The following is a 25,077-nucleotide window of genomic DNA, read 5'->3' on the forward strand; positions in this document are numbered from 1 at the left end:
AGAAACTGGTTTAGACATTTGGGTGGGTTGTAGAGTAAGCTTCTAAAACCCACGGGGGAAGGATTGTATCTTTGAGGCTAAAGAGGGCGGGCCCAGCCCCACTTCCTCCGTCTCCTCATCTGGGCTTCCTGTCGTCACAGTGTGATCACATTTATTCCCCCTTCACTTCTCCTTTTACACAAATAGCCCCGACATCCGTGTCACCAGTCTTGTCTCGGCGCCTCGTTGATAATCACCAATTCTGCCTAAAGGACTGAGGAAAAGAGTCTGCAAAAGGTAAGATTGGTGATATTTTAATTTGGTTTGAGAGCAGAGACCTGAACCATATTATGTGGGCTAGGGTATCTTCTTAGGAGTCTCTATATACCTCTCTAGTAACTTTACAATTTCCTGAAACTTTTGCAAATATTTACTGCAGGTAGTAAAATTATGAACAAGATTCTAGTGACCCTCAAAAGGCAATCAGGTCGGAAGGAGTTTCAATTAACCAGATTCCCATTATCTGATATCTCTTTGGGTCAGGGCATTTATGTGCTTAAATTGCTTCAGAACTTGAATTTCTCCGTCTGGTCATTTCTGTTGACCAGAGCCATCTGTACAAGATGAAGCTGGGGAGATTTCCTACATGCGCTGGTCTTCAGAAGATTTGTCTTGTGATTTTAAAGTGAGCAGAGAACCAACAGTCATAGCTATTTTAAATGGCAGCTGGGAGATGCAGATCTTCTTCATTTGAGAAATTTTCAAAAGTAAAGTTAGTGACTCCCACTGTGATTCCTAGAGACACTAAACAGAAGGACTGCTATAAATCATAATACCCAGCTCAGAGTCAAGGACACAGGATATGCTCAGAACCTGTATTTTGAGAAGTAAAAGCTAGACACCACTAAGAGATGCTTAGATTGGTTGTTTTTAAAGGGCAGGAAGACCACTGTGATCCTCAGGTTTCCCCCAAATAAAATTATCCTTAGTATTCAAAACAAGAATATTGATAAATATAATATGACATGCACCAACTTTGCATGACTTGCAAAACAAACTTGATATTGCAATGATTTCTAATTCAGGCCCCATAACTTATAACTGAGGTCTTATGGACTCAGAAAGTGATAGCTAAGCTTTGGTCCTGGCTTTCTGTAACCACTATAGTCACTGGGGGTAAGGTTACCACAGGGAACTCTAGATGAAAACTTTCTCCTTCCAATATTTGCAAGGATCTTACTGGGAATGGAGAGCAAAGTCCCCTAGAACCATACTCACCCACCTAACAATGAGGCATGGGAATGGGGAAAAGGGCTCTAGATCCCCAAAGTACCTCAGGGGTTATTGTGCTTTGAATTTAAAAAATAAAGACTAGACTTTTTAATGAATTAATTTAATAATCAGATGTTAAGTACCTCCTAGGGCCAGGCACTGTGCCTGGGAGGAAGGGGGCAAAGTAGAAGGAAGATATTTGTCCAGCAAACAATCTTGCCCTTAAGGAACTCCCTTGGGAGATAAGAAATATCAGATATGTATGCAAGGGCTTTGGAAGAGAACCGAGCAAAAGCAGAATCTTAGCTGCTGGCTAAACAAAGAAGTTTTGCTTTCTCAATCTCTACCAGAATCTGCACTATTTTGAAATTGTGGTTGAATTAGAGCAGAGGCTGAACTGAAACATGATTTCCTGTGATGTTTCCTGTGTGGGCCAATTAGAGTATTTAACCTTTAAATGAAAGGATTGGACATCTTTATACCAGCAAGGAATGATTCAAAGCCCAACCTTTTACATCTACTACTATCTAAGTGACCTTGCATTTGGTAATTGACAAGAGACACACACTGGAAACCTCAAACTCTGTTGGTCTGTAGTTTCTTATGTCTTCAGGTTGACTTCTGACCGTGCAGAGGGCTTCAGACTAGGACCTGAGGTCTGTTTAACCTTCCTCACTCCTACTTTGTAACATGCCAGCAGCTAGGCATATGCTAAGCACTGGAGACCCGAGGATAACTGATGTGGTTAACAATTTCAAAGCATTTGTAGAGTAACATGAAGGACAGACACAGCAATACACAAATATGACACAATGTGATCTTTTCTATAATGGAGCAAGCGTGTGCACAAAATGTAGGAGTTCAGGAGTGTGCCAAAGACTCCCTGGGAGAGGTGACTGCTTGGGTTCATTTTCAAGGAAGGATGAGTTTGCTATGGAGACTGGGGGTAATGGCATTTCAGACAAGACACAGTGTATGCAAACTCAAAGAAATGTGAACACCCAGGCATGCTAGAAATGAGAGTAAGCAAATGAGATTGGACTATAACAAACCATGGTTGCAGGACCACAGGAAGTAGGAAATTTCTCCTACTTATTTCTAGAACCCCAACACCTGAAAGTGGAAAGCAAGATCTCTAACCAGGAGGGTCCCAAGCCCAGCCCTGGACGGAGCTATGCCTGAAACCTCCACTTGACAGGCTTGATGGAATGTGGCTTGAAATGAGGGTGAGAGTCAGATTTCTTCTTCTTCAACCTAGGTTTTCCCCCTAGATTTAAGTGAAAGGTGGAGCTTTTTGCGAGGTTGCAGCCATTCTCTTTCTCTCAGCTTCTGTTTCCGGAAATGCTGTGTTGATTTAGTTAGGATGGTTTGGTTTATGTTCCTGAATTAGTCAGCCTACAGTACTTCCTGTACCGAGTGAGCGTCCAATTTGTGCAGATCACCATGGGCCTAGAGACTGGACACCTGCCTTCAGGAACCTCCAGGACCCAGCTGCCACTGCAGGTGCAGAGCACTGAAGCAGAGTAATGCAGAGACATTAGACAGCTCTGCAGAGTGGGCCTCCAGGGTGGCTGCTAGGACAGAGGAGGAGAGGATTGCAACTGTAGGTTGGGTGGTCAGTTTGGGAAGGCCATCTGGAAGTAGGCCTTCAGAAAGAGGAAGATAACGTTTTTCCAAAGCCAGTGGGTGAGCCCTCAGGCTGTCCATCTCTGTGTTGGGATATAGAGGCAATTCCTCTATTCATTTCCCATTTCACAGTAGAGTTCCTCCCCAAGCAGTAGCAACAATACATCCTAGCTATGGCCAAAAGTTGTTCAGCCACAATGATACATTTCCATAACCATTTAAAATAAATGCACTATATTCCAAGTGTTAGAATGTTGATACTTAAAGGGAACTTAGAGATTATTTAAGCTTAAATAAAATGTCCAACTCATAGTGGGAGCCCTGTTTTGCTATTATAACGTTCCAATTTGTGTATTTTTCAGGTCAGGTGACTTGTCCAAAGTCATAAAATTACTTAACTAGTTATCTAGAATGTTTCCTGAGTCTCTGTGAAATGTTCTTTTCTCCACACTACACTATACACCTTTTTCTTATAGACTTCTTTTTAAATAGGCATCATTAAACTGTGTTATTTGTTCACATAAAGAAGTTTCCAGTGCTTTTTAACATAGGTAGACATGAAAATACAACTTAACTATAAATCCAGATGATCTGAAATCAATATGCTAACAAATCAAGTATTTAATATTTATTTAATTTGTCAAACTTTTGTTTGACATTTTATATTTCAGGAGAACTAGATTGAAGAATAAAGGTGAGAAATGATTTTGATAACTCACATCTTTTAAAATTTGTTCAAGTAAATTTGAACTCATGGCTTAATATTTACTCTATATTAGGAACAAATAGAGGCCTTAAAGAATTATCCCATGGTTTATTCTTCTAAAAATAGTTATTGTAGAATCGCAGTATTTATACCATGAGGGACTTAAATCGTAATGATTTCAAGATAGGAATCCTTCAGATCATTTACTTATGTTCAACTTTTTTTTTTTTACCTTTAATTTTGACAAAAATTTGTACTTACAGAAAAGTTACAAAAACAATACCAAGAATTTCTGAACCCCCTTCATTCAGATTTCTCAAATATTAACGTTTTATCACATTTTCTTTATCCTCCAGCTTTCTCATTTGCTGACATGATATCTTTTCCCCTTAAGTGTTTTAGTGTGTATTTTCTACAAACGAAAACATCCTCTTATATATCCACTTTACAATGATCAAAATCAAGATTTTAACACTGATACAATACTATTACCACTCTATAGATTTTATTCAGATTCCACCAATTGCCCACTAATATTTTTTACAGCAAAGGGAAATCTCTGATCATACATTGTTTTTCACCGTCGTCTCTCTAGTCTCCTATCTGGAACGGTTCCTGTGTCTTTCTTTGTGTTTCATGACGTTGATATTCTTGAAGAGTACAGGCAAGTATTTTCTAGAATGTCTCTCCATTTTGGTATTTCTGATGTTTCCTTGTGACTAGATTCAGGCTCTTCCAACTTTTGATAGGAATATCACAGAAACGGCTTTCGTTATCCCACAGAGAGCCTTGTCCACTGTGGGCAGAGCTTGCCTGAACACACCATGGACAGGTCTCTAGGACAGGGACCCTCCACAGCAAAATTCTACACATTTTATGCTAAGGAAAGAGAACCACTAGTCCACTGACTCTGGAACAATGGTAACTGTTTTGTGGAACCGTTCCTGATTTACAGAGAGGCCTTGTTATATAAGTCCCTGTCTCAGCTCAGCTGCTAGGAACATCTATGATTTTTCTGTTGAGTGATCATCTTCCTAAGCTCTCAAATGGAGGAAAATGAGACCCCCAAGATCATCTGGATTTGTTTTTCCTCATTTTTTCTCTTCTCTTTGCTTCTTCCTTCTTTCTCTCTTTTATAAATCACCAGTTCCTCTCCCTTGAGAACAGCCTTGAAAGGAAATTTTCACCGGAACACAATTTCAGGGAAGAATAAGATGACAGACACATTCCTTTGACAAAGTTATGGAGAGGTGAGAGGAAACTAATGCATGAAAGTTGATGGTTTGATTTGGTTTAATTTTAGTATCACCCTTCCCCCTGTAACTGCTTATTACTCCATGAATAGACATACATGCAAAACCCACATCCTACCTCAGCCACTGCTCACAGGGGTTCAAACTGTGAAAGATGGAAGGAGTCCTCCTGGAGGCTCATCACATTGCAGTGGGGGGAGTTGAGTTGGGAAGTGGGAGGTAAGAACTCGGAGCCTGGGACAATGGAAGGAATGTAGGCTTGGGAGACTGAAAGACCTTGGCCTGTGCCCTGTCGTTGCTGATTATTAGCTGGGTGATCTTGTGCCAGTTACATAGGCTGTCTGTGTCTTGGACTTCCTGTTTTAAAAGTGGGGCTATTGACACCTAAGTTACGAGGTTGATATGAGGATTATAAATAAAATTTATTTATGAAGAGCTTGGCATTTTGCAGAGTTCAGTGAACTATATCATTTATCTAAATTTATTTTGTCAAGACGGCCATAATTTGGGGGCCCTCATGCAGAACAGATTTCCTTTCCTATTTAGAAAAAACTTATGTTAATAATGCTCCCAATATTGTTCAGCAATGAATTAAAGACCTCCACAGATTCTGTGTAGGAATAAATGGGAAGCCAATAATTACCTTGCTGGATGTAAGAACATTACATGTTCTTCTATGTAAATTAGCAAATAGATCTGTATATCAAGAAATGTCTGGAAAGATGTTCACCAAAAATGTTAATGGTGGTTATCTCTGGGATGTGGAGTTTCAGAAGATTTTATGCTTTCTTCTTTGTACTCTCTTTATGGTTTAAATTTTTTCACAAGAACACACGAAACTTTTTTTAAAAGATATTTACAAAAAATGAAACAAGCAAAGGATACTAAAAAGGCCTTCTGGCACCTAATGTGTTTTATTCCTGAAAATCTAGCAGAAATTTCAGAGTCACCCTTAAGAATGGACTGTTAGGGAGGCTCTGAACTTGATCTTTTCCTCAGTTTTCACTGAACCAGGCACCCTGATACTGAACCATCCAGGAAATATTATCTCATTTAACTTTCAGAACAACCTATGAGGTATGTATTAATGAATCACCATTTTAAAGATGAGGAAATTGGAAAAGTTAGAGAGATTAAGGAAGCTGATATTCTTGAAGAGTGCAGGCAAGTATTTTCTAGACTGTCTCTCCATTTTGGTATTTCAGATTTCTCAAATATTAACGTTTTATCACATTTTCCACTGCTAGAATTCAAAACTAAACCTGCCCGCGTCCATTACTAGTGTTTGTCAAACTGTTTTCCATGGAACACTATGTTCTCTGAGCTGTTAATAAGTAATCTGTAATATATGAATAGGTTTGTAGTTATATAAGTAGACTTTTCTCTTAGACACCCACAATGTACGTTAGTATATATCAGTTTTCACAGAAGTCACTCATTTAAAAAACTGTTTATTATTTTATGTTTTATTTTTATTTAATCTCACTTCCAAAATTATTGACCATGGATTCCCCTCACTCCCTATGGTTTTGTTTGGGTTTTTTTGTTTGAGGAATATTTATTAACATCTCATAAATCTAACAGTCCGTGTAACACCAAAGCTGTCTTGCTGTGGCTCCAAATCTAAAAGTGGATCATATAAGGCTGGAGAGCAAGAATTGATAGTTTCTTGGAACTTCTGTCCAACTTTAGCCACTTCTAAGCTTGATTACCTTCAAGACTGTATTAGATGACCTGCAAGTATGGGTTAAAGAAAAGAAAGAGACTGAACTAGAAATCCATGAGACAGCTTAACAGCCTGAGCTCTTTGCTTGGAGGAAAATTAGTAAAGGGTGAACTTCCTCCCTGGCCTCCACATCGGGTGTGGGAGGTGCTGCAATTAACTGCAGTTCAGTCACAGAGGTTTCCTGGAAGCTGACGTCAGGGACTTTCTTCACAGGGCCACATGAGTCACAGATTTTGACTGCAGAGGGGTGTCAGTTTTTCCGGTGGGGTTGGAAGGGGTGGGAACTCAATAACTGACCAGCTACAGTGAAGAAAGGAAAGGGGAATTCTCTCTTGATTTATGTGACGTTCTCTCTTGATTTATGTACAAGCTGGGTTCATTGTTGTATATGGTAAAAGTAATAATGATCTTCACAAAATGGGCGGCTTTTCTCCTTCAGTTTGGTGCAAGTCTAAGTGGAAAATCAGGAAGGAGAAAGAGGTTCTTTTTCCTGTCTGTGAAGGAAAGAATCAGTGGGGATATCTGCAGATTTGTGGGCACCTCATTAGTTGATGCTCTGTGGACAATAGATTACAAGGTCCTGAAGCAGCTGTCACAGGATCTGAAGATATTGGACATGAGGTGACTCTAGGAGGCATCTGGTCCAATTTTCTTCTGGGTTGGTTATTTTCCATGTCTAAAAAATTAGTTTAATGGCACAATAAATCTCAAGCCCAAAGCTCCTCACTCTGCAGTGTCATGTTCATTCCACTACACCAGATTATTTAGAGTTAATGAGCAAAGTTCCAGTCATTTGTTCATTCAACCATCTTACTTTTTTAGTGTAATTAGGTACTGTGTTAGGCCTCGAGGATTCAAAGTTGAATCCCTCAAGAAGCTGACAGTCTAGGGAGCTGAGTCCCAGGATGATTAGTAGCTAACCTAATTAAGGGGTCAGAGGGAAAGAAAGGGGCAAATTCCAGCAAAGGACTGCTGAGCAAAGGTAAGGAAGGAAGCATGGAGAAAAGTATTCAATGTTACTTGCTAGATTTTAAAGTATAAGACTGAGAACGTTGCAATGAATTTGGAGAGATGGACAGGAGCAAATTAGGAAGGACCTTTTAACATATGTATACATGCATAAAACCATAACTACAAACACTGTAAATTAACAATACTTTAATACAAAAAAATAAAATAAAATAAAGTTGTAAATTTTCCTCTAAAAAAAAAAACTGAAGAGCAACAGTCAGCTCTACCCACCACCATTACCTCCCATCAGGAAACTTGCATGAGCCTCTTAGATAGCCTCATCCACCAGAGGGCAGACAGCAGAAGCAAGAAGAACTACAATCCTGCAGCCTGTGAAACTAAAACCACATTCACAGAAAGATAGACAAGATGAAAATGCAGAGGGCTATACACAAGATGAAGGAACAAGATAAAACCCCAGAAAAACAACCAAATGAAGTGGAGATAGGCAACCTTCCAGAAAAAGAATTCAGAATAATGATAGTGAAGATGATCCAGGACCTCGGAAAAAGAATGGAGGCAAAGATTGAGAAGATGCCAGAAATGTTTAACAAAGACCTAGAAGAATTAAAGAACAAACAAACAGAGATGAATAATACAATAACTGAAATGAAAACTACACTAGAAGGAATCAATAGCAGAATAACTGAGGCAGAAGAACGGAGAAGTGACCTGGAAGACAGAATGGTGGAATTCACTGCTGAGAAACAGAATAAAGAAAAAAGAATGAAAAGAAATGAAGACAGCATAAGAGACCTCTGGGACAACATTAAACACAACAACATTCACATTATAGGGGTCCCAGAAGGAGAAGAGAGAGAGAAAGGACCAGAGAAAATATTTACGGAGATTATAGTCAAAAACTTCCCTAACATGGGAAAGGAAATAACCACCCAAGTCCAGGAAGCGCAGCAAGTCCCATACAGGATAAACCCAAGGAGAAACATGCAGAGACACATAGTAATCAAATTGGCAAAAATTAAAGACAAAGAAAAATTATTGAATGCAGCAAGGGAAAAACGACAAATAACATACAAGGGAACTCCCATAAGGTTAACAGCTGATTTCTCAGCAGAAACTCTACAAGCCAGAAGGGAGTGGCATAATATACTTAAAGTGATGAAAGGGAAGAACCTACAACCAAGATTACTCTACCCGGCAAGGATCTCATTCAGATTCGATGGAGAAATCAAAAGCTTTACAGACAAGCAACAGCTAAGAGAATTCAGCACCACCAAACCAGTTCTGCAACAAATGCTAAAGGAACTTCTCTAAGTGGGAAACACAAGAGAAGAAAAGGACCTACAAAAACAAACCCAAAATAATTAAGAAAATGATCATAGGAACATACATATCGATAATTACCTTAAACGTGAATGGATTAAATGCTCCAACCAAAACACACAGGCTTGCTGAATGGATACAAAAACAAGACCCATATATATGCTGTCTACAAGAGACCCACTTCAGACCTAGGGGCACATACAGACTGAAAGGGAAGGGATGGAAAAAGATATTCCATGCAAATGGAAATCAAAAGAGAGCTGGAGTAGCTATACTCATATCAGATAAAATAGACTTTAAAATAAAGAATGTTACAAGAGACAAGGAAGGACACTACATAATGATCAAGGAATCAATCCAAGAAGAAGATATAGCAATTATAAATATATATGCACCCAACATAGGAGCACCTCAATGCATAAGGCAACTGTTAACCACTGTAAAAGAGGAAATTGACAGTAACACAATAACAGTGGGGGACTTTAACACCTCACTTACACCAATGGACAGATCATCCAAAATGAAAATAAATAAGGAAACAGAAGCTTTAAATGACACAATAGACCAGATAGATTTAATTGATTTTATTAGACATTCCATCCAAAAACAGCAGATTACACTTTCTTCTCAAGTGCGCATGGAACATTCTCCAGGATAGATCACATCCTGGGTAACAAATCAAGCCTCAGTAAATTTAAGAAAATTGAAATCATATCAAGCATCTTTTCTGACCACAACACTATGAGATTAGAAATCAGTTACAGGGGAAAAAACATAAAAAACACAAACACATGGAGGCTAAAAACTATGTTACTAAATAACCAAGAGATCACTGAAGAAATCCAAGAGGAAATCAAAAGATACCTAGAGACAAATGACAATGAAAACACGATGATCCAAAACCTATGGGATACAGCAAAAGCAGTTCTAAGAGGGAAATTTATAGCTATACAAGCCTACCTCAAGAAAAAAGAAAAATCTCAAATAAACAATCTAACCTTACACCTAAAGGAACTAGAGAAAGAAGAACAAACAAAACCCAAAGTTAGCAGAAGGAAAGAAATCATAAAGATCAAAGCAGAAATAAATGAAGTAGAAACAAAGAAAACAATAGCAAAGATCAATAAAACTAAAAGCTGGTTCTTTGAGAAGATAAACAAAATTGATAAATCATTAGCAAGACTCATCAAGAAAAAGAGGGAGAGGACTCAAATCAAAAATATCAGAAATGAAAAAGGAGAAGTTACAACAGACACCGCAGGAATACAAAGCATCCTAAGAGACTACTACCAGCAACTCTATGCCAATAAAATGGACAACCTGGAAGAAATGGACAAATTCTTAGAATGATATAACCTTCCAAGACTGAACCAGGAAGAAATAGAAAATATGAACAGACCAATCACAAGTAATAAAATTTAAACTGTGATTAAAAATCTTCCAACAAACCAAAGTCCAGGCCCAGATGGCTTCACAGGTGAATTCTCTCAAACATTTAGAGAAGAGCTAACACTCATCCTTCTCAAACTCTTCCAAAAAATTGCAGAGGAAGGAACACTCTCAAACTCATTCTATGGGGCCACCATCACCCTGATACCAAAACCAGGCAAAGATACTACAAAAAAAGAAAATTACAGACCAATATCACTGATGAATATAGATGCAAAAATCCTCAACAAAATACTAGCAAACAGAATCCAACAGCACATTAAAAGGATCATACACCATGATCAAGTGGGATTTATCCCAGCAATGCAAGGCTCTTCAATATACGCAAATCAATCAATGTGATACACCATATTAACAAATTGAAGAATAAAAACCATATGATCATCTCCGTAGATGCCGAAAAAGCTTTTGACAAAATTCAACACACATTTATGATAAAAACTTTCCAGAAAGTGGGCATAGAGGGAACTGACCTCAACATAATAAAGGCCATGGACGACAAACCCACAGCAAACATCATTCTCAATGGTGAAAAACTGAAAGCATTTCCTCTAAGATCAGGAACAAGACAAGGATATCCACTCTCACAGCTATTATTCAACATAGTTTTGGAAGTCCTAGCCACAGCAATCAGAGAAGAAAAAGAAATAAAAGGAATACAAATTGGAAAAAAAGAAGTAAAACTGTCACTGTTTGCAGATGACATGATACTATACGTAGAGAATCCTAAAGATGCCACCAGAAAACTACTAGAGCTAATCCATGAATTTGGTAAAGTTGCAGGATACAAAATTAATGCACAGAAATCTCTTGCATTCCTATGCACTAATGATGACAAATCTGAAAGAGAAATTAAGGAAACACTCCCATTTACTATTGTGATAAAAAGAATAAAATACCTAGGAATAAACCTTCTTAGGGAGACAAAAGACCTATATGCAGAAAACTATAAGACACTGATGAAAGAAATTAAAGATGATACCAACAGATGGAGAGATATGCCATGTTCTTGGATTGGAAGAATCAATATTATGAAAATGACTATACTACCCAAAGCAATCTACAGATTCAGTGCAATCCCTATCAAATTACCAATGGCATTTTTTATGGAACTAGAATAAAAAATCTTAAAATGTGTATGGAGACACAAAAGACTCCGAATAGCCAAAGCAGTCTTCAGGGAAAACAACGGAGCTGGAGGAATGAGACTCCCTGACTTCAGACTATACTACAAAGCTACAGTAATCAAGACAATATGGTACTGGCACAAAAACAGAAATATAGATCAATGGAACAAGATAGAAAGCCTAGAGGTAAACCCACACACCTATGGTCAACTAATCTATGACAAAGGAGGCAAGGATATACAATGGAGAAAAGACAGTCTTTTCAACAAGTGGTGCTGGGAAAACTGGACAGCTACATGTAAAAGAATGAAATTAGAACACTCCCTAACACCATACACAAAAATAAACTCAAAATGGATTAGAAACCTAAATGTAAGACTGGATACTATAAAACTCTTAGAGGAAAACATTGGAAGAACACTCTTTGACATAAATCACAGCAAGATCTTTTTTGATCCACCTCCTAGAGTATTGGAAATAAAAACAGAAATAAACAAATGGGACCTAATGAAACTTCAAAGCTTTTGCACAACAAAGGAAACCATAAAAAGATGAAAAGACAACTGTCAGAATGGGAGAAAATATTTGCAAATGAATCAACGGACAAAGGATTAATCTCCAAAATATATAAACAGCTCATGTAGCTCAATATTAAAAAAACAAACAACCCAATCCAAAAATGCGCAGAGGACCTTAATAGACATTTCTCCAAAGAAGACATACAGATGGCCAAGAAGCACATGAAAACCTGCTCAACATCAGTAATTATTAGAGAAATGCAAATCAAAACTACAATGAGGTATCACCTCACACCAGTTAGAATCGGCTTCATCAGAAAATCTACAACCAACGAATGCTGGATAGGGTGTGGAGAAAAGGGAACCCTCTTGCACTGTTGGTGGGAATGTAAATTGATACAGCCACTATGGAGAACAGTATGGAGGTTCCTTAAAAAACTAAAAATAGAATTACCATATGATCCAGCAATCCCACTACTGGGCATATACCCAGAGAAAACCACAATTCAAAAATACACATGCCCCCCAATGTTCATTGCAGCACTATTTACAATAGCAAGGTCATGGAAGCAACCTAAATGCCCATCAACAGACGAATGGATAAAGAAGATGTGGTACATATATACAATGGAATATTACTCAGCCATAAAAAGGAACGAAATTGGGTCATTTGTTGAGACGTGGATGGATCTAGAGACTGTCATACAGAGTGAAGTAAGTCAGAAAGAGAAAAACAAATATCGTATATTAACACATGTATGTGGAACCTAGAAAAATGGTACAGATGAAACAGTTTGCAGGGCAGAAATTGAGACACAGATGTAGAGAACAAACGTATGGACACCAAGGGGGGAAAGTTGTGGGGGGGTGGGTGTGGTGGTGTGATGAATTGGGCGATTGGGATTGACATGTATACACTGATGTGTATAACATTGATGACTAATAAGAACCTGCTATATAAAAAAAAGTTTTTTTTAATTAAAATAAAAAGATGCTAAGTTGTGACAGCAATAGAAAAAGAATACAGACTGCACACAGTAGCTACCTAAAAAAATTAAAAAAATAACCGTCACTACAGTCAAGGTAACAAACATATTCATCACTCACAAAAGATTATTCACAGTCTTTTGTGATCTCTTCTTCCTGTCCTTCCCTGCTCCCCCTCTATTTACCCCACCCCATACTCCTCTACCCCAGTCCCCAGGCAATCATCCATCTGCTTTCTATTGCTATAGTTTTCATTTTCTAAAATGTTATATAACTGTAATAACACATTAGGTACTCCTGTTTTGTCTCACTTCTTTCACTCACTTTAATCATTTGGAGATTCATCTATGCTCTAGAGTGTACCAACAGTTCATTCCTTTTTATTCCTGAGTAGTATACCATTATATAGTTATACCACTGTTTATTTATCCATTCACCTGTTGTTAGAGCTCTAGGTTGTAAATTAGCTTCCTGGACCTAATTCCAATATATGTGTGTGTGGCGGCTTCCCCACACTAACAAGCAATCCTTGGAGACCAGCAGAGTGTCCAAGAATTCAACTCAATTCTGACACTGTCTACCCAGAGATAGAATCAGATTCCATTAGTAAAGGGCTCAGTCCCACAAGACTTCCTTCCACTTAAGATACCAGTCCCAAGCCCAGGTTGTTACCTGTGCTTCTGACCTACTTCCTATAAGTCAGAAGTTCCCATAACCTCTTTTTGAAATCTGGATAGAAGCCCTTTATCTCATATGTGATTTGGAAATATTTTCTCCTCATCTGTGGCTTGTCTTTTCATTCTCTTAACAGTATCTTTTGAAGAGCAGAAGTTTTTTAAAATTTTATGGAAGTCCAATTTATCAGTTCTTTTATGGATTTTGCTTTTGGCACCTTATCGGAGAATTCTTTGCCTAACGAGGTTGCAAATATTTTCTCCTATATTTTCTTCTGGAGTATTATAGTTGTAGATTTTATGTTTAGGTCTATGATCTATTTTTTTTTACTTAATTTTTGAGATATATGTATCCAAATTAATTTTTTTTGCATATTTGCAATATCCAATTGTTCCAGTATCATGTTGAAAAAATATCCTTTCTCTGTTGTATTAACTTTGTATCTTAGTTGCAAATCAGTTGTTCACGTATCTCTAGTTCTCTATTCTGTTCCATTAATCTATTTGTTTATCTTCATGCCAATACTATGCCTTCTTTATTGTAACTTCATAGAAAGTAGCAAAGTCAGGTAGTGCTTGTCCTCCACCTTTGTTCTTTATCAAATTTGTTTTTGCTATTCTAAGACCTTTGCATTCCCAAGTGAATTTTAGAATCAATATTCGAACGTCTACAAAGAAGTCTGCTGTGACATTGATTGCAATTACAATGAATCTATAGATAAATTTGGGAAGGATTGACATTTTAACAGCACTGTCTCTTAGCCCATGTACATGGTATATCTCTCCATTTATTTATATCTTTTTCAATTTCTCTCAGCAATGTTTTTTTGTTTATTTATGTTTGTTTTTGTTTTTTAGTTTTCAGTGTGTAGGTGTTTCACATCTTTTGTAAGATTAATTCCTAACTATTTCATAGTTTGATGCTATTGTAAATGTATTTTTTAAAAATTGACTTCTGATTATTTGTTGCTAATGTACAGAAGTACTATGGATTTTCTTTCTTTATTTAAGTATAGTTGATTTATAATATTGTGTTATTTCAGGTGTACAGCATAGTGATTTAGTATTTTTGCAGATTATACTCCATTATAGGTTATTACAAGATGATGGATATAATTCCCTGTGCTATACAGTATATCCTTGCTGCTTATCTATTTTATATATAGTAATTTGTATCTGTTATCCCATACCTTTAATTTGTTCCTCCGTCTTCCCTCTCCCATTTGGTAATCACAAGTTTTTTTCTATATCTATGAATCTGTTTCTGTTCTGCATATACATTCATTTGTATTATTTTTTAGATTCCACATGCAAGCAATATCATATAGTATTTGACTTTCTCTGACTTATTTAACTATGCACAGTATTCTCTAGGTCCATCCACATTGTTGCAAATGGCAGTATTTCATTCTTTTTTATGGCTAATATATATATATAATATATATATATTTCTTTATTCAATTCAATATCTCCTTTATTCAATCGTCTGTTGATAGGCACTTGGGTTGCTTCCATGTCTTGGCTATTTTCAATAGTGCTGCTATGAACATTAAGGTGCAATTATCTTTTTGGATTAGAGTTTTTGGTTTTTCTGGGTATATAACCATGAGTAGAACTGCTATATAATATGGTAGTTCTATTTTTAGTTTTTTGAGGAAAATCCATAGTTCCTTAGTGGTTGCACCAATTTACATTCCCACCAACAGTGTACAAGGGTTCCCTTTTCTCCACATCCTCGCCAACATTTGTTATTTGTAGACTTTTTGATGACAGCCATTCTGACAGATGTGAGGTGATACCTCACTGCGGTTTTGATTTGCATTTCTCTAATAATTAGTGATGCTGAGTGTCTTTTCATGTGCCTGTTAGCCATCTATCTGCATGTCTTCTTTGGAAAAATGTCTGTTCAAGTCTTCTGCCCATTTTTGATTGGATTATCTGGTTTTTGATATTGAGTTGTATGAGCTGTTTATATATTTTGGATACTAACCCCTTGTTGGTTTCATAATTTGCAAATATTTTCTCCCATCCCATAGGCTGTTTTTTTATTTTGTTGATGGTTTCCTTTGCTGTGCAAAAACTTTTAACTTCAATTAGGTCTCATTTGTTTATCTTTGCTTTTATTTCTTTTGCCTTAGGAGACTGATGCAAGAAAATATTGCTATGATTTATGTTGAGAGTGTTCAGCCTATGTTCTGCTCTAGGAGTTTTATAGTTTCTGGTCTTACATTTAGGTCATTAAACCATTTTGCATTTATTTTTGTATATGGTGTAAGAGAATGTTCTAACCTCTCTATTTTACATGTGGCTGTCCAGTTTTCCCAGCACAAGTTTTTGAAGAGACTGTCTTTTCTCCATTGTGTATTCTTGCCTCTTTTGCCATATATTAATTGACCATAGGGGCATGGGTTTATTTCTGGGCTCTCTATTCAGTTCCATTGATCTATGTATCTGTTTTTGGGCCGATACCATGCTGTTTTGATTACTGTAAGTTTGCATTGATCTTATGGATAAGATCTTATAGAAAACCCTGAAAGAACTTTTTGGCCAACCCAATAGTACATGTGAAGTCTGGGAGGGTTATAATCCCAGCTTTGTTCTTTTTTCTCTGTACATTGACCAAGTATCTCCCAGACTAAGATATATCTATGGATAAATTATTTGTTTAGCTAGAATTTTTAATTAATTTAACTCTTAAGATGTGAAATTTACCAGTCCTTATCTCCAAATTTTTGAGATTCCTTATGATAGCTCTTTGCACAGGCAATATCAAGTAATGAAAGATGAATTTGTCAAGTCCCAAAGAACAGTACTAACTGCCATGGAAATACAAAGATTTTCAGCTGGATTGATGAAGGAGGTGACATTCAAGTGAACACATTCAAATGAGTGTAGTCTTTTTGAGCAGCTAACCCTTGACTATGAGGCCTGGGAAATACTCAACTCCATCTAAATAAACTTGGGTTCCATTTATTGAGTACTGGTCATATATCAGTCTCTGTGGTAAGATGATTTAACCTTTACTTCTACCCTATAATGTATAAGTATTACCCCATTTTACACAGGGATAAATTGTAACTGGAAATGTTAAGTAGGTTTACAAATCTCACACACCTGTTCAGTGGCATATGTGAAAGTTGACTTCAAGTTTGACTTCAAAGCTTATGTAATAAATCATCATACTTTTATTTTTTTTTACCTCCTAAGCATTTCCAAATAAAATTAAAATCCACTTTTATTTTAACTTGGTTAAAGTAATTATTAACAATTAAGAATAATTCTGAGGGTCAAGATAAGAAGGAAGGGAAAAGAGAAGGACAAGATAAAGAAATAGGAAAATGGTATGAGATAGATATAAGTATTTGACCTTTTTAACAGAGAAGATTACTCTATTATGTAACATAAGTAGCTCATCAGGCTTATTTATAGCCTGAATGAACCATCCCTTAAGACCATCTGATTTCTGGGTATCTTGACACTGTAACAAGGGTATGATGGATTATAAAAGCAATCTATGCACTAGAAAAAGCATAGTTCTAATGGGAGAAAAAACAATAAATTGACTTTCTTGCTTTGTATATCAGTTTTATGTGCAGTTTTAAAATATGAGTCATGCTACAGAAACTCATTACTTCTGAGAGAAAATTCAAAACTGTGTATCTGGATCTCTAGAATTGAGGACCAGACTTTGGATACTGATGTCCTCACTGAAAAACAAAATTCTATTTTTAAAGAATTCAAGCTCTCATTGTAATCTCTTTTTGTTTCTTCACTGGATATTTGTTGGTCAGTGTTATCTCTGCTGTAAGATTGACATTTTCTGGAGGATAGCTATTGCTTAGTCATGTTTATATCTCCCACAGCACCTAGAACAGAAAACACCATATATGTTTCTTCAGTAGAAGAATGAATAAGGCATAGATATGTTCCCCCCGTTTTCATGTGGAGAAGTTCATAGACCAAATGTAGAATGTATATGCATCTCAGGGTATTTAAGAAACTGGTGGATCAAGTCACTGACTTTCTCCACAGCTGATTGACCAGCCTATCCCTGATCCCAGGGCTGCCTTCAGTCCCTGAGCACTGGCCTGGTATGTGTCACTGACTCACCCTCCTCTAAGAATGGCTCTATTGCTTACTTCTAGAGTGCTTAATTCAAGGTTAAGCATCTTTAGCTTGCTGAATTGAAACAAATGTGAGTGTCCAAGATGAAACAATTGGTTCCTCAGTTCAGAGACTAAAAGAGCAAGAAGTTTGGGGAAACTTTCCAGAAAAGATTCACAGCTCAAACCCAAGGTGATGCTGGAGATCTTTGAACCCTGGACATATGTGTCCTCTGATCTCTGGTGCCACTTTGCAGAGCCAGGTCACTTATGTCCTCTTTTCTTCCTTCTACTTTTTAGGGCAAGAATATCTCAGCATGGGCATGAGTAGCTTGAAATTGCTGAAGTATGTCCTGTTTTTCTTCAATTTGATCTTTTGGGTAAGTCTGTCTCTTCTGAGCATGGTTGAACTCACCTCTTCCTAGCTACACTCTACTTCTCTCTCCTCTCCTGAAGAGCCTGGTGTGGAGTGGAACCCACACATGCCCAGGTCAGGTGCAGTATACCCAGCCTAAGAAGAAGGGAATGATAATTTTCTCCCCTCTTTCCATCCTGCCATAGTATAAGCCTGCAAAATTGAAAGATACCAGTGCAGTTGGGGATACTGTTTCTCTGGGAGCTTTAGGCTATTACTGCTCACTGCTGACATCTATGGGTGAGAAACCTAAGACTCTACATTCTCTGTATTGAATGGCTCTTTTTTTCTTGCTCCCCCAATGCCCAAACCTGACCCCCTGGAAAAAATAGCTGATTGAAAAGGAAGTCACCTTTTCTGGGGAGGTGTCACTATACCAGATTCAGCAATTGAATTTCAGACATAGAATAGGTTGGTACTCATGTTTCTATGAGAAGATTCTTAAAAGTTTGGCTTCTCTAGTTTTCTGCCAAGAAAAATGAACTTCTCAACCAGGGTATTCTCTTTACATGGTTGTGGTTTCCAAAGGGAAGACCATATATAAGCAGCTGAGGGAACAAGGAGTAGAGATCTGAATCATGAGGATCTGGAAGCAAGAGTGGGAATCTGATGCATGAAGATACTGTGTTACCCATAGGAATGAGCTTTCCCTGGTATCTGATATGGGTAAGATGAGGCATGAGTGGGACATCCAGGAGATGATAACTTTTTTTCTAGGTGCATGGGGAAATCTGAGTAAAGAGTTTGTTGGGTAGAACCAATAGAAAAAGGTGATTCTAATCTCAATTAAGTGAGTATGAGGAGATATTCAAGAACCACATTTTATTTCAGAGTGTTATGTGATTCTTCCTTTCAGCTCTGTGGCTGTTGCATTTTGGGCTTTGGGATCTACCTCCTGATCCATAACAACTTTGGAGTGCTCTTCCATAACCTCCCCTCCCTCACGCTGGGCAATGTGCTTGTCATCGTGGGTTCCATTATCATGGTGGTTGCCTTCCTGGGCTGCATGGGATCCATCAAGGAGAATAAGTGCCTGCTTATGTCGGTGAGTTACTCTCACAGCTGATGTGGTGTCCTAAGTGGGGTGACATGATGCCTTGGCTTAAGCCACAGGCAAGATGTTTTCTGGCAGCTCACCTATTAGTGCAGGGAAATCATAGGAACATAAATTTGGCACCTCAGGTCAGTCCACTCTGTCTAGACCAGTAGTATTTTGTTTTTGACTGGGGTCCCAGGGATGGATAAGAGAGGGCATTGCTATCCTCCTTGACATCCATGTTACACTGTTAATGACGACCTTGTCATTATAATTTGCCTTCATAACTTTTATTTCTTTTTTTTCTATAGATTTCATCATTTATTTTATTTTATTTTTAAAATTTTTATTGGAGTATAATTGATTAACAATGTTGTGTTAGTTTTGGGTGTACAGGAAAGTGAATCTGCTATACATAAACATATATCCACTCTTTTTTTGTTTTTAGATTCTTTTCCCATGTAGGCCATTACAGAGTATTGAGTAGAGTTCCCTGTGCTATACAGCAGGTTCTTATTAGTTATCTATTTTATCTATAGTAGTGTTTCTATGTCTATCCCAATTTCCCAATTTATCCCCCCCCCCATTTCTTATTTATATCTGGTTGAAATCAACTGTCATCCATCTGCCTAAATCCTCCTCACATTATTATATATTTCCAGGATCTGACTCAGAGTCACTAACTGATGGAAAATATAGTCTCTAGATTCTTCTGAGTGCTGTAACCCTCCTAAAATGGCAGAGGATGCTTACCTATCTGATATCTGCACTAGATACACCTTAGTTTGAGTGACCCAACCGGGTGAAGGCCTAGGCTGCAGCCATTGAGGTCTAACATGAGAGATGCTAAAGCTTTTCACTTGCTCCCTGTCAGTTACCTATCCTAAGGAGCACCTTTAGACTTAGGTTTTTCCTGTAAGATCTATGGAGGAAGAGCTCTTCATTTCTCTGGTGTGCTCAGAACAGAGCTTGGTATAACAGTACCACTCTATCCATAAATATGGATTCCCAATCACCTTTCTTTTTCCTCAAGTCATGTGGTTAATCTTCTTTCCGTTATGGGTCAACTGTTAAACTGGAGTCAAGAGATAGAATAAGAGGGCTTCCCTGGTGACACAGTAGTTAAGAATCTACCTGCCAATGCAGGGGGCACGGCTTCGAGCCCTGGTCCGGGAAGATCCTACATGTTGCAGAGCAACTAAGCCCGTGTGTCACAACTACTGAGCCTTCACTGTAGAGCCCCACGAGCCATGACTACTGAAGCCCGTGCGCCTAGAGCCCATGCTCTGCAACAAGAGAAGCCACCGCAATGAGAAACCGGCACACAGCAACGAAGACCCAATACAGCCAAAAATAAATAAATTAATTAAAAAAGAAAAAAAAAGGAGGATAGAATAAGAAAGTCCTTGTTCTCAGATAGTTCCCAGACTAGTGGCAAAAGATGGAAGATTATAGACTTGGGAAAAAGGTTTTCAGCAGTCAAATTCTGTGTTGGGGTAAAAAATGAAGGAAAGTGAATAAGTGAAAATGTGTTTTCTGTTAATTGTGATTAGCGTAAGCACCTAGAGTTGGAGATAAATATGAGTTAAAACCATGATTAGAGCACCTTTTCTCCCCATCTGTACAGGGCTATTCTCAACCTCTACCATCACCTTCCTCCACCCCAAAATAGCCCTTTGCTTGCCGAAAAGACCAGGCCCCAAACTCTAAAGACACATGGTTTAGTTTACTAGTTTTTGCTCTGTTTCAATAGGCTGATGCCAAAACTTCTTCACTGATTCAACAAATGGTATTGCCTATTCATTATGCACATGTAACTCAGTAGGCACAATGGGAAGAAGAGAACAAAGTTAGAAGACAGCTGATCTGCCCTCTAGAGTCTTGGAGTCTAGTTGTAGGAAAAGAACAAATATTCCTCACAAAACAAGAGAAAGCTTATGAAGGCTCGAACAGGCAGGAACAGAACCTGCAGCACATGTGCAGAGACATGCCTGGATGCTCCCAGGGTGAAGTAGAAGTGGGGGAGGAATGAGGATCAGTGCTGTGAGCATCTCTCTGCTTTGCCCCAGTTCTTTGTCCTGCTGCTGATTATCCTCCTTGCTGAGGTGACCTTGGCCATCCTGCTCTTCGTGTATGAACAGAAGGTAAGTTATAGAGAATAAAACTCATTTCTGTATTCCTAAGAGTGGGTAGTGTGCAGTGGAGAAGAAATTGGCACAAAATAAGTCCTATAATAGAGTTAGAATCAAAGTAGAAGGATGAAGGAAAGAGGGATTAATTGCAATTGGGGAGAGAAAAAAAATCATGAAGGAGATTGCATTTGAGTGGTGTTTTGAAGGATGAATAGGAAGAACAGTAAAAAAACAAGTTTATCTTCCTCCTAGTTACCTATTTACTTTTCTCCATGTGTTTGGCAGTACAGAATATCTGTCTCAGTGCCTAAGAGAACACATGCTTTGATTGTCCATTTTCCTCCTTTGTAAAACCAGAGTTCTGGACGGACAAGAGACCACTGTGTACTTCTTCCTTCAGTGGCATCTCATCCTCAGCATTTCTTCCTATATATAAGCTCCCTCCCCTCACTTCCTAGTTCTGAGGAGACCATTTGGAAGGGAGGAGCAGATGGAACCATTTTATTAGCCTACATTAGAAATTCCTTGTTCCTTGAACTCACTTGCTTTTTACAATGTCTTCTCTGCTGGAATGTGCCCCACCCAGCTGAATGACTATGTGGCTGAGGGTCTGACTGAGAGCATCCAGCAATATTATTCAGACAACAGCACCAAGGCGGCATGGGACTCCATCCAGTCATTTGTGAGTACAAGTGGAATCCTCCTCAGCTCAGCCCAGACATAATTTTCCAACCTCAGTCCCTGGGGACTAGACGGGTCTTCCTTTCATGAAAGTTTCAGAATCTAAGGTCCACAGCCCCTAGGTTCAGAATAATGCTTGGCTGTCACAAACAGGAGAGCACAGGAATCAGCTTGATTGGTACAAAGTTGTCTACATTCTCTCTTTTACCCTTCACCCACTCAGGCTCATTTTTAAAGCCCTACTAAGATGTAAGAAAGACCCAAACATGTTATACTGGATTCGTTTATGTATTTTCCAAAATTTTTCTGAAAACAGAAATTGTTTAATGCAAGAAATCTTTTTTGAAGTCCTGAGTATCCCAAATCATTCTTGTTATCTAGCTCACCAGCACCCCATTCCTCATGCCCTAACCCACCAACAAACATATATATTAAATTGGTATTCCTGCCTTGGTGTGTTGGGGTCAGGGAGCCAGCATGATACTGGCATAGCTTGTGTCTCAGACAATACCATTATGACCACATGGAGTCGCCTGTGGCCCTGCTATGCCTGCTTAGTGTGGAGTAAAAGAAATAGCACAGGAATTAAAGCCCAGAGACCAGGATTAGGTGGTCTTGGAAAAGTCACTTAACCTTTCTGGATCCCCAATTCTTTCTTTTTCTTTCCTTTTTTAAAAAAAAAAATCCTGTTTAGAAGCCTTCTTATTATAGAATTTCTAGACTTATACAAAAGAAAAGAGAATAATAGAAAAATGAATCTCTGGGTACATATCACCAAGCTTCAATAGTCAACATGTTGCCGATGGTGTTTTAGCTAACCCTCTATGCTTTTTTTGCTAGTATTTATTAAAGCAAATAATAGATATTATATCATTTAAAATTAAATATAAAGGTAAGTTCTTTTTTCACAAACACTTTATTTTTTTAGAGCAGTCTTAGGTTTACAACAGAACTGAGAGGGAGGTACAGAGATTTCCCATATACTCCCACACATGCATAGTCTCCCCCATTATCAAATCGCTCACCAGAATGGTACATTTTTTTAAATGAAGAATGAGCCTACATTGACACATAATTATCACCCAAAGTCCATAGTTAACATTAGGGTTCACTCTTGGTGTTGCACATTCTATTCATTTGAACAAATTTATAATGACATATGTGCATCATTATAATATCATACAGAGTAGTTTCCCTACCATAAAAATCCTCTGTGCTCTGCCTATTTATACCTCCTCCTACCCTCATCCTTGGCAACCACTGATCTTTTTATTGTCTCCATAGTTTTGCCTTTTCCAGAATGTCATATAGTTGAAGTCATACTGTATATAATCATTTCAAGCTGGCTTCTTCCACTTACTAATATACTTTTAAGATCCCTCCATGTCTTTTCATGGCTTGATAGCTCATTTACTTTTAGTGTTAATATTCCATTTTCTGGATATACCACAGTTTACTTATTCATTCTCCTATTGAAGGACATCTTGGTTGCTTTCAAGTTTTGGCAATTATGAATAAAGCTGCTATAATCATCCATGAGCAGTTTTTTTTCTGTGGACATAACTTTTCAACTCCTTTGGATAAATACCGAGGAACATGATTGCTGGTTCATTTGGTGAAAGTATGTATAATTTGTAAAAAACCTCCAAATGTTCTTCCAAAGCATCTGTACCATTTCTCATTCCCACCAGCAATGTATGGGTGTTCCTGTTGCTCCACATCTCATGAGTATTTAGTGTCAGTGTTCCAGATTTTGACCACCTTCATAGGCGTGTACTGGTAGCTCATTGTTTTAATTTTCATTTCCTTGATGACGTATGATGTGGATTTTCATATGTTTATTTGCCATCTGTATATCTTCTTTGGTGAGGTGTCTGTTAAGGTCGTTGGTTCATTTTTTAATCAGGTTGGTTGTTTTCTTATTGTTGAGTTTTAAGAGGTTTTTTTTTGGCTTTAATATTTAGGCAACAATCCTTTATCAGATGTGTCTTTTGCAAATATTTTCTCCCAGTCTGTGGCTTGTCTTCTAATTCTCCTGATATTGTCTTTTGCAGAATATAAGTTTTTAATTTTATCTGAGTCCAGCTTATCAATTATTTCTTTCATGGGTCATACCTTTGGTGTTGTTTCAAAAAATATATAATCATAACCAAGGTCATGTAGGTTTTCTCCTGTATTATCTTCTAGGATTTTTATAGTTTTGTGTTTTACTTTTAGGTCTATGATCTATTTGGAGTTAATTTTTGTGAAGGGTGTAAGGTCTCAGTCTAGATTTTTTTCTTTCTTTCTTTCTTTCTTTTTTTTTTTTTGCATGTGTATGTCCAGTTATTCCAGCACCATTTGTTAAACAGACTATCTTTTTTCCATTGTATTGCCTTTGCTCCTTTGTCAAAGATCATTTGACTATATTTATGCAGGCCTGTTTCTGGGCTCTCTAAATCTATTTGTCTATTCTTTCACCAATACCATACTGTCTTGATTACTGTAGCTTTATAGTAAGTCTTGAAGCTGGGTAGCATCAGTCCTCCAAATTTGTTCTTTTTCTTCAATATTGTATTGACTATTCTGGGTCTTTTGCCTCTCTATATAAACTTTAGAATCAGTTGGTTCATATCCATAAAATAACCGGCTGGGATTTTGATTGGGGTAGCACTGAATCTATAGATCAAGTTGGGAAGAACTAATACCTTAACACTGAGTCTTCCTATCCACGAACATGGCATATCTCCCCATTTACTTGGTTCTTCTTTGATTTTGTTCATCAGAGTTTTATGAGTTTTTTCCTCATACAGATCTTGTACATATTTTGTTAGATTTATATTGAATACTTAAGTATTTCATTTTGGGGGATGCTAATGTAAATGGTATTGTGTTTTTAATTTCAAATTCCACTTATTCATTGTTGTAATATAGGAAAGCAATTGGCTTTTGTATATTAACTTTATGTTCTGCAACCTTGTTATAATTGCTTGTTAGTCCCAGGAATTTTTTATGTCAATTCTTTCAGATTCTCTTCATAGATGATCATATCACCTGTGAACAAAAACAGTTTTATGTCTTCCTTCCCACTCTGTATACTCTTTCTTTCTTTCTTTTTT

At 37.6% G+C, this 25,077-nt stretch overlaps 1 protein-coding gene across 1 annotated transcript in view; it reads left to right on the forward strand.

The window, feature by feature from the left end:
• Positions 1-234: 234 nt before the first annotated feature.
• Positions 235-25,077, forward strand: part of CD53 (CD53 molecule) — a 31,899-nt gene continuing 7,056 nt past the window's right edge. Inside the window, exons 1-5 of the mRNA XM_059900991.1 lie at positions 235-276; positions 18,016-18,095; positions 18,987-19,175; positions 21,236-21,310; positions 21,885-21,980. Coding sequence (XP_059756974.1) covers positions 18,033-18,095; positions 18,987-19,175; positions 21,236-21,310; positions 21,885-21,980 — 423 coding nt within the window. The 5' untranslated portion in view covers positions 235-276; positions 18,016-18,032. The remainder of the gene's footprint in view (positions 277-18,015; positions 18,096-18,986; positions 19,176-21,235; positions 21,311-21,884; positions 21,981-25,077) is intronic.

Source organism: Balaenoptera ricei, chromosome 1 (assembly GCF_028023285.1).
Source record: "Balaenoptera ricei isolate mBalRic1 chromosome 1, mBalRic1.hap2, whole genome shotgun sequence".
NCBI lineage: Eukaryota > Metazoa > Chordata > Mammalia > Artiodactyla > Balaenopteridae > Balaenoptera > Balaenoptera ricei.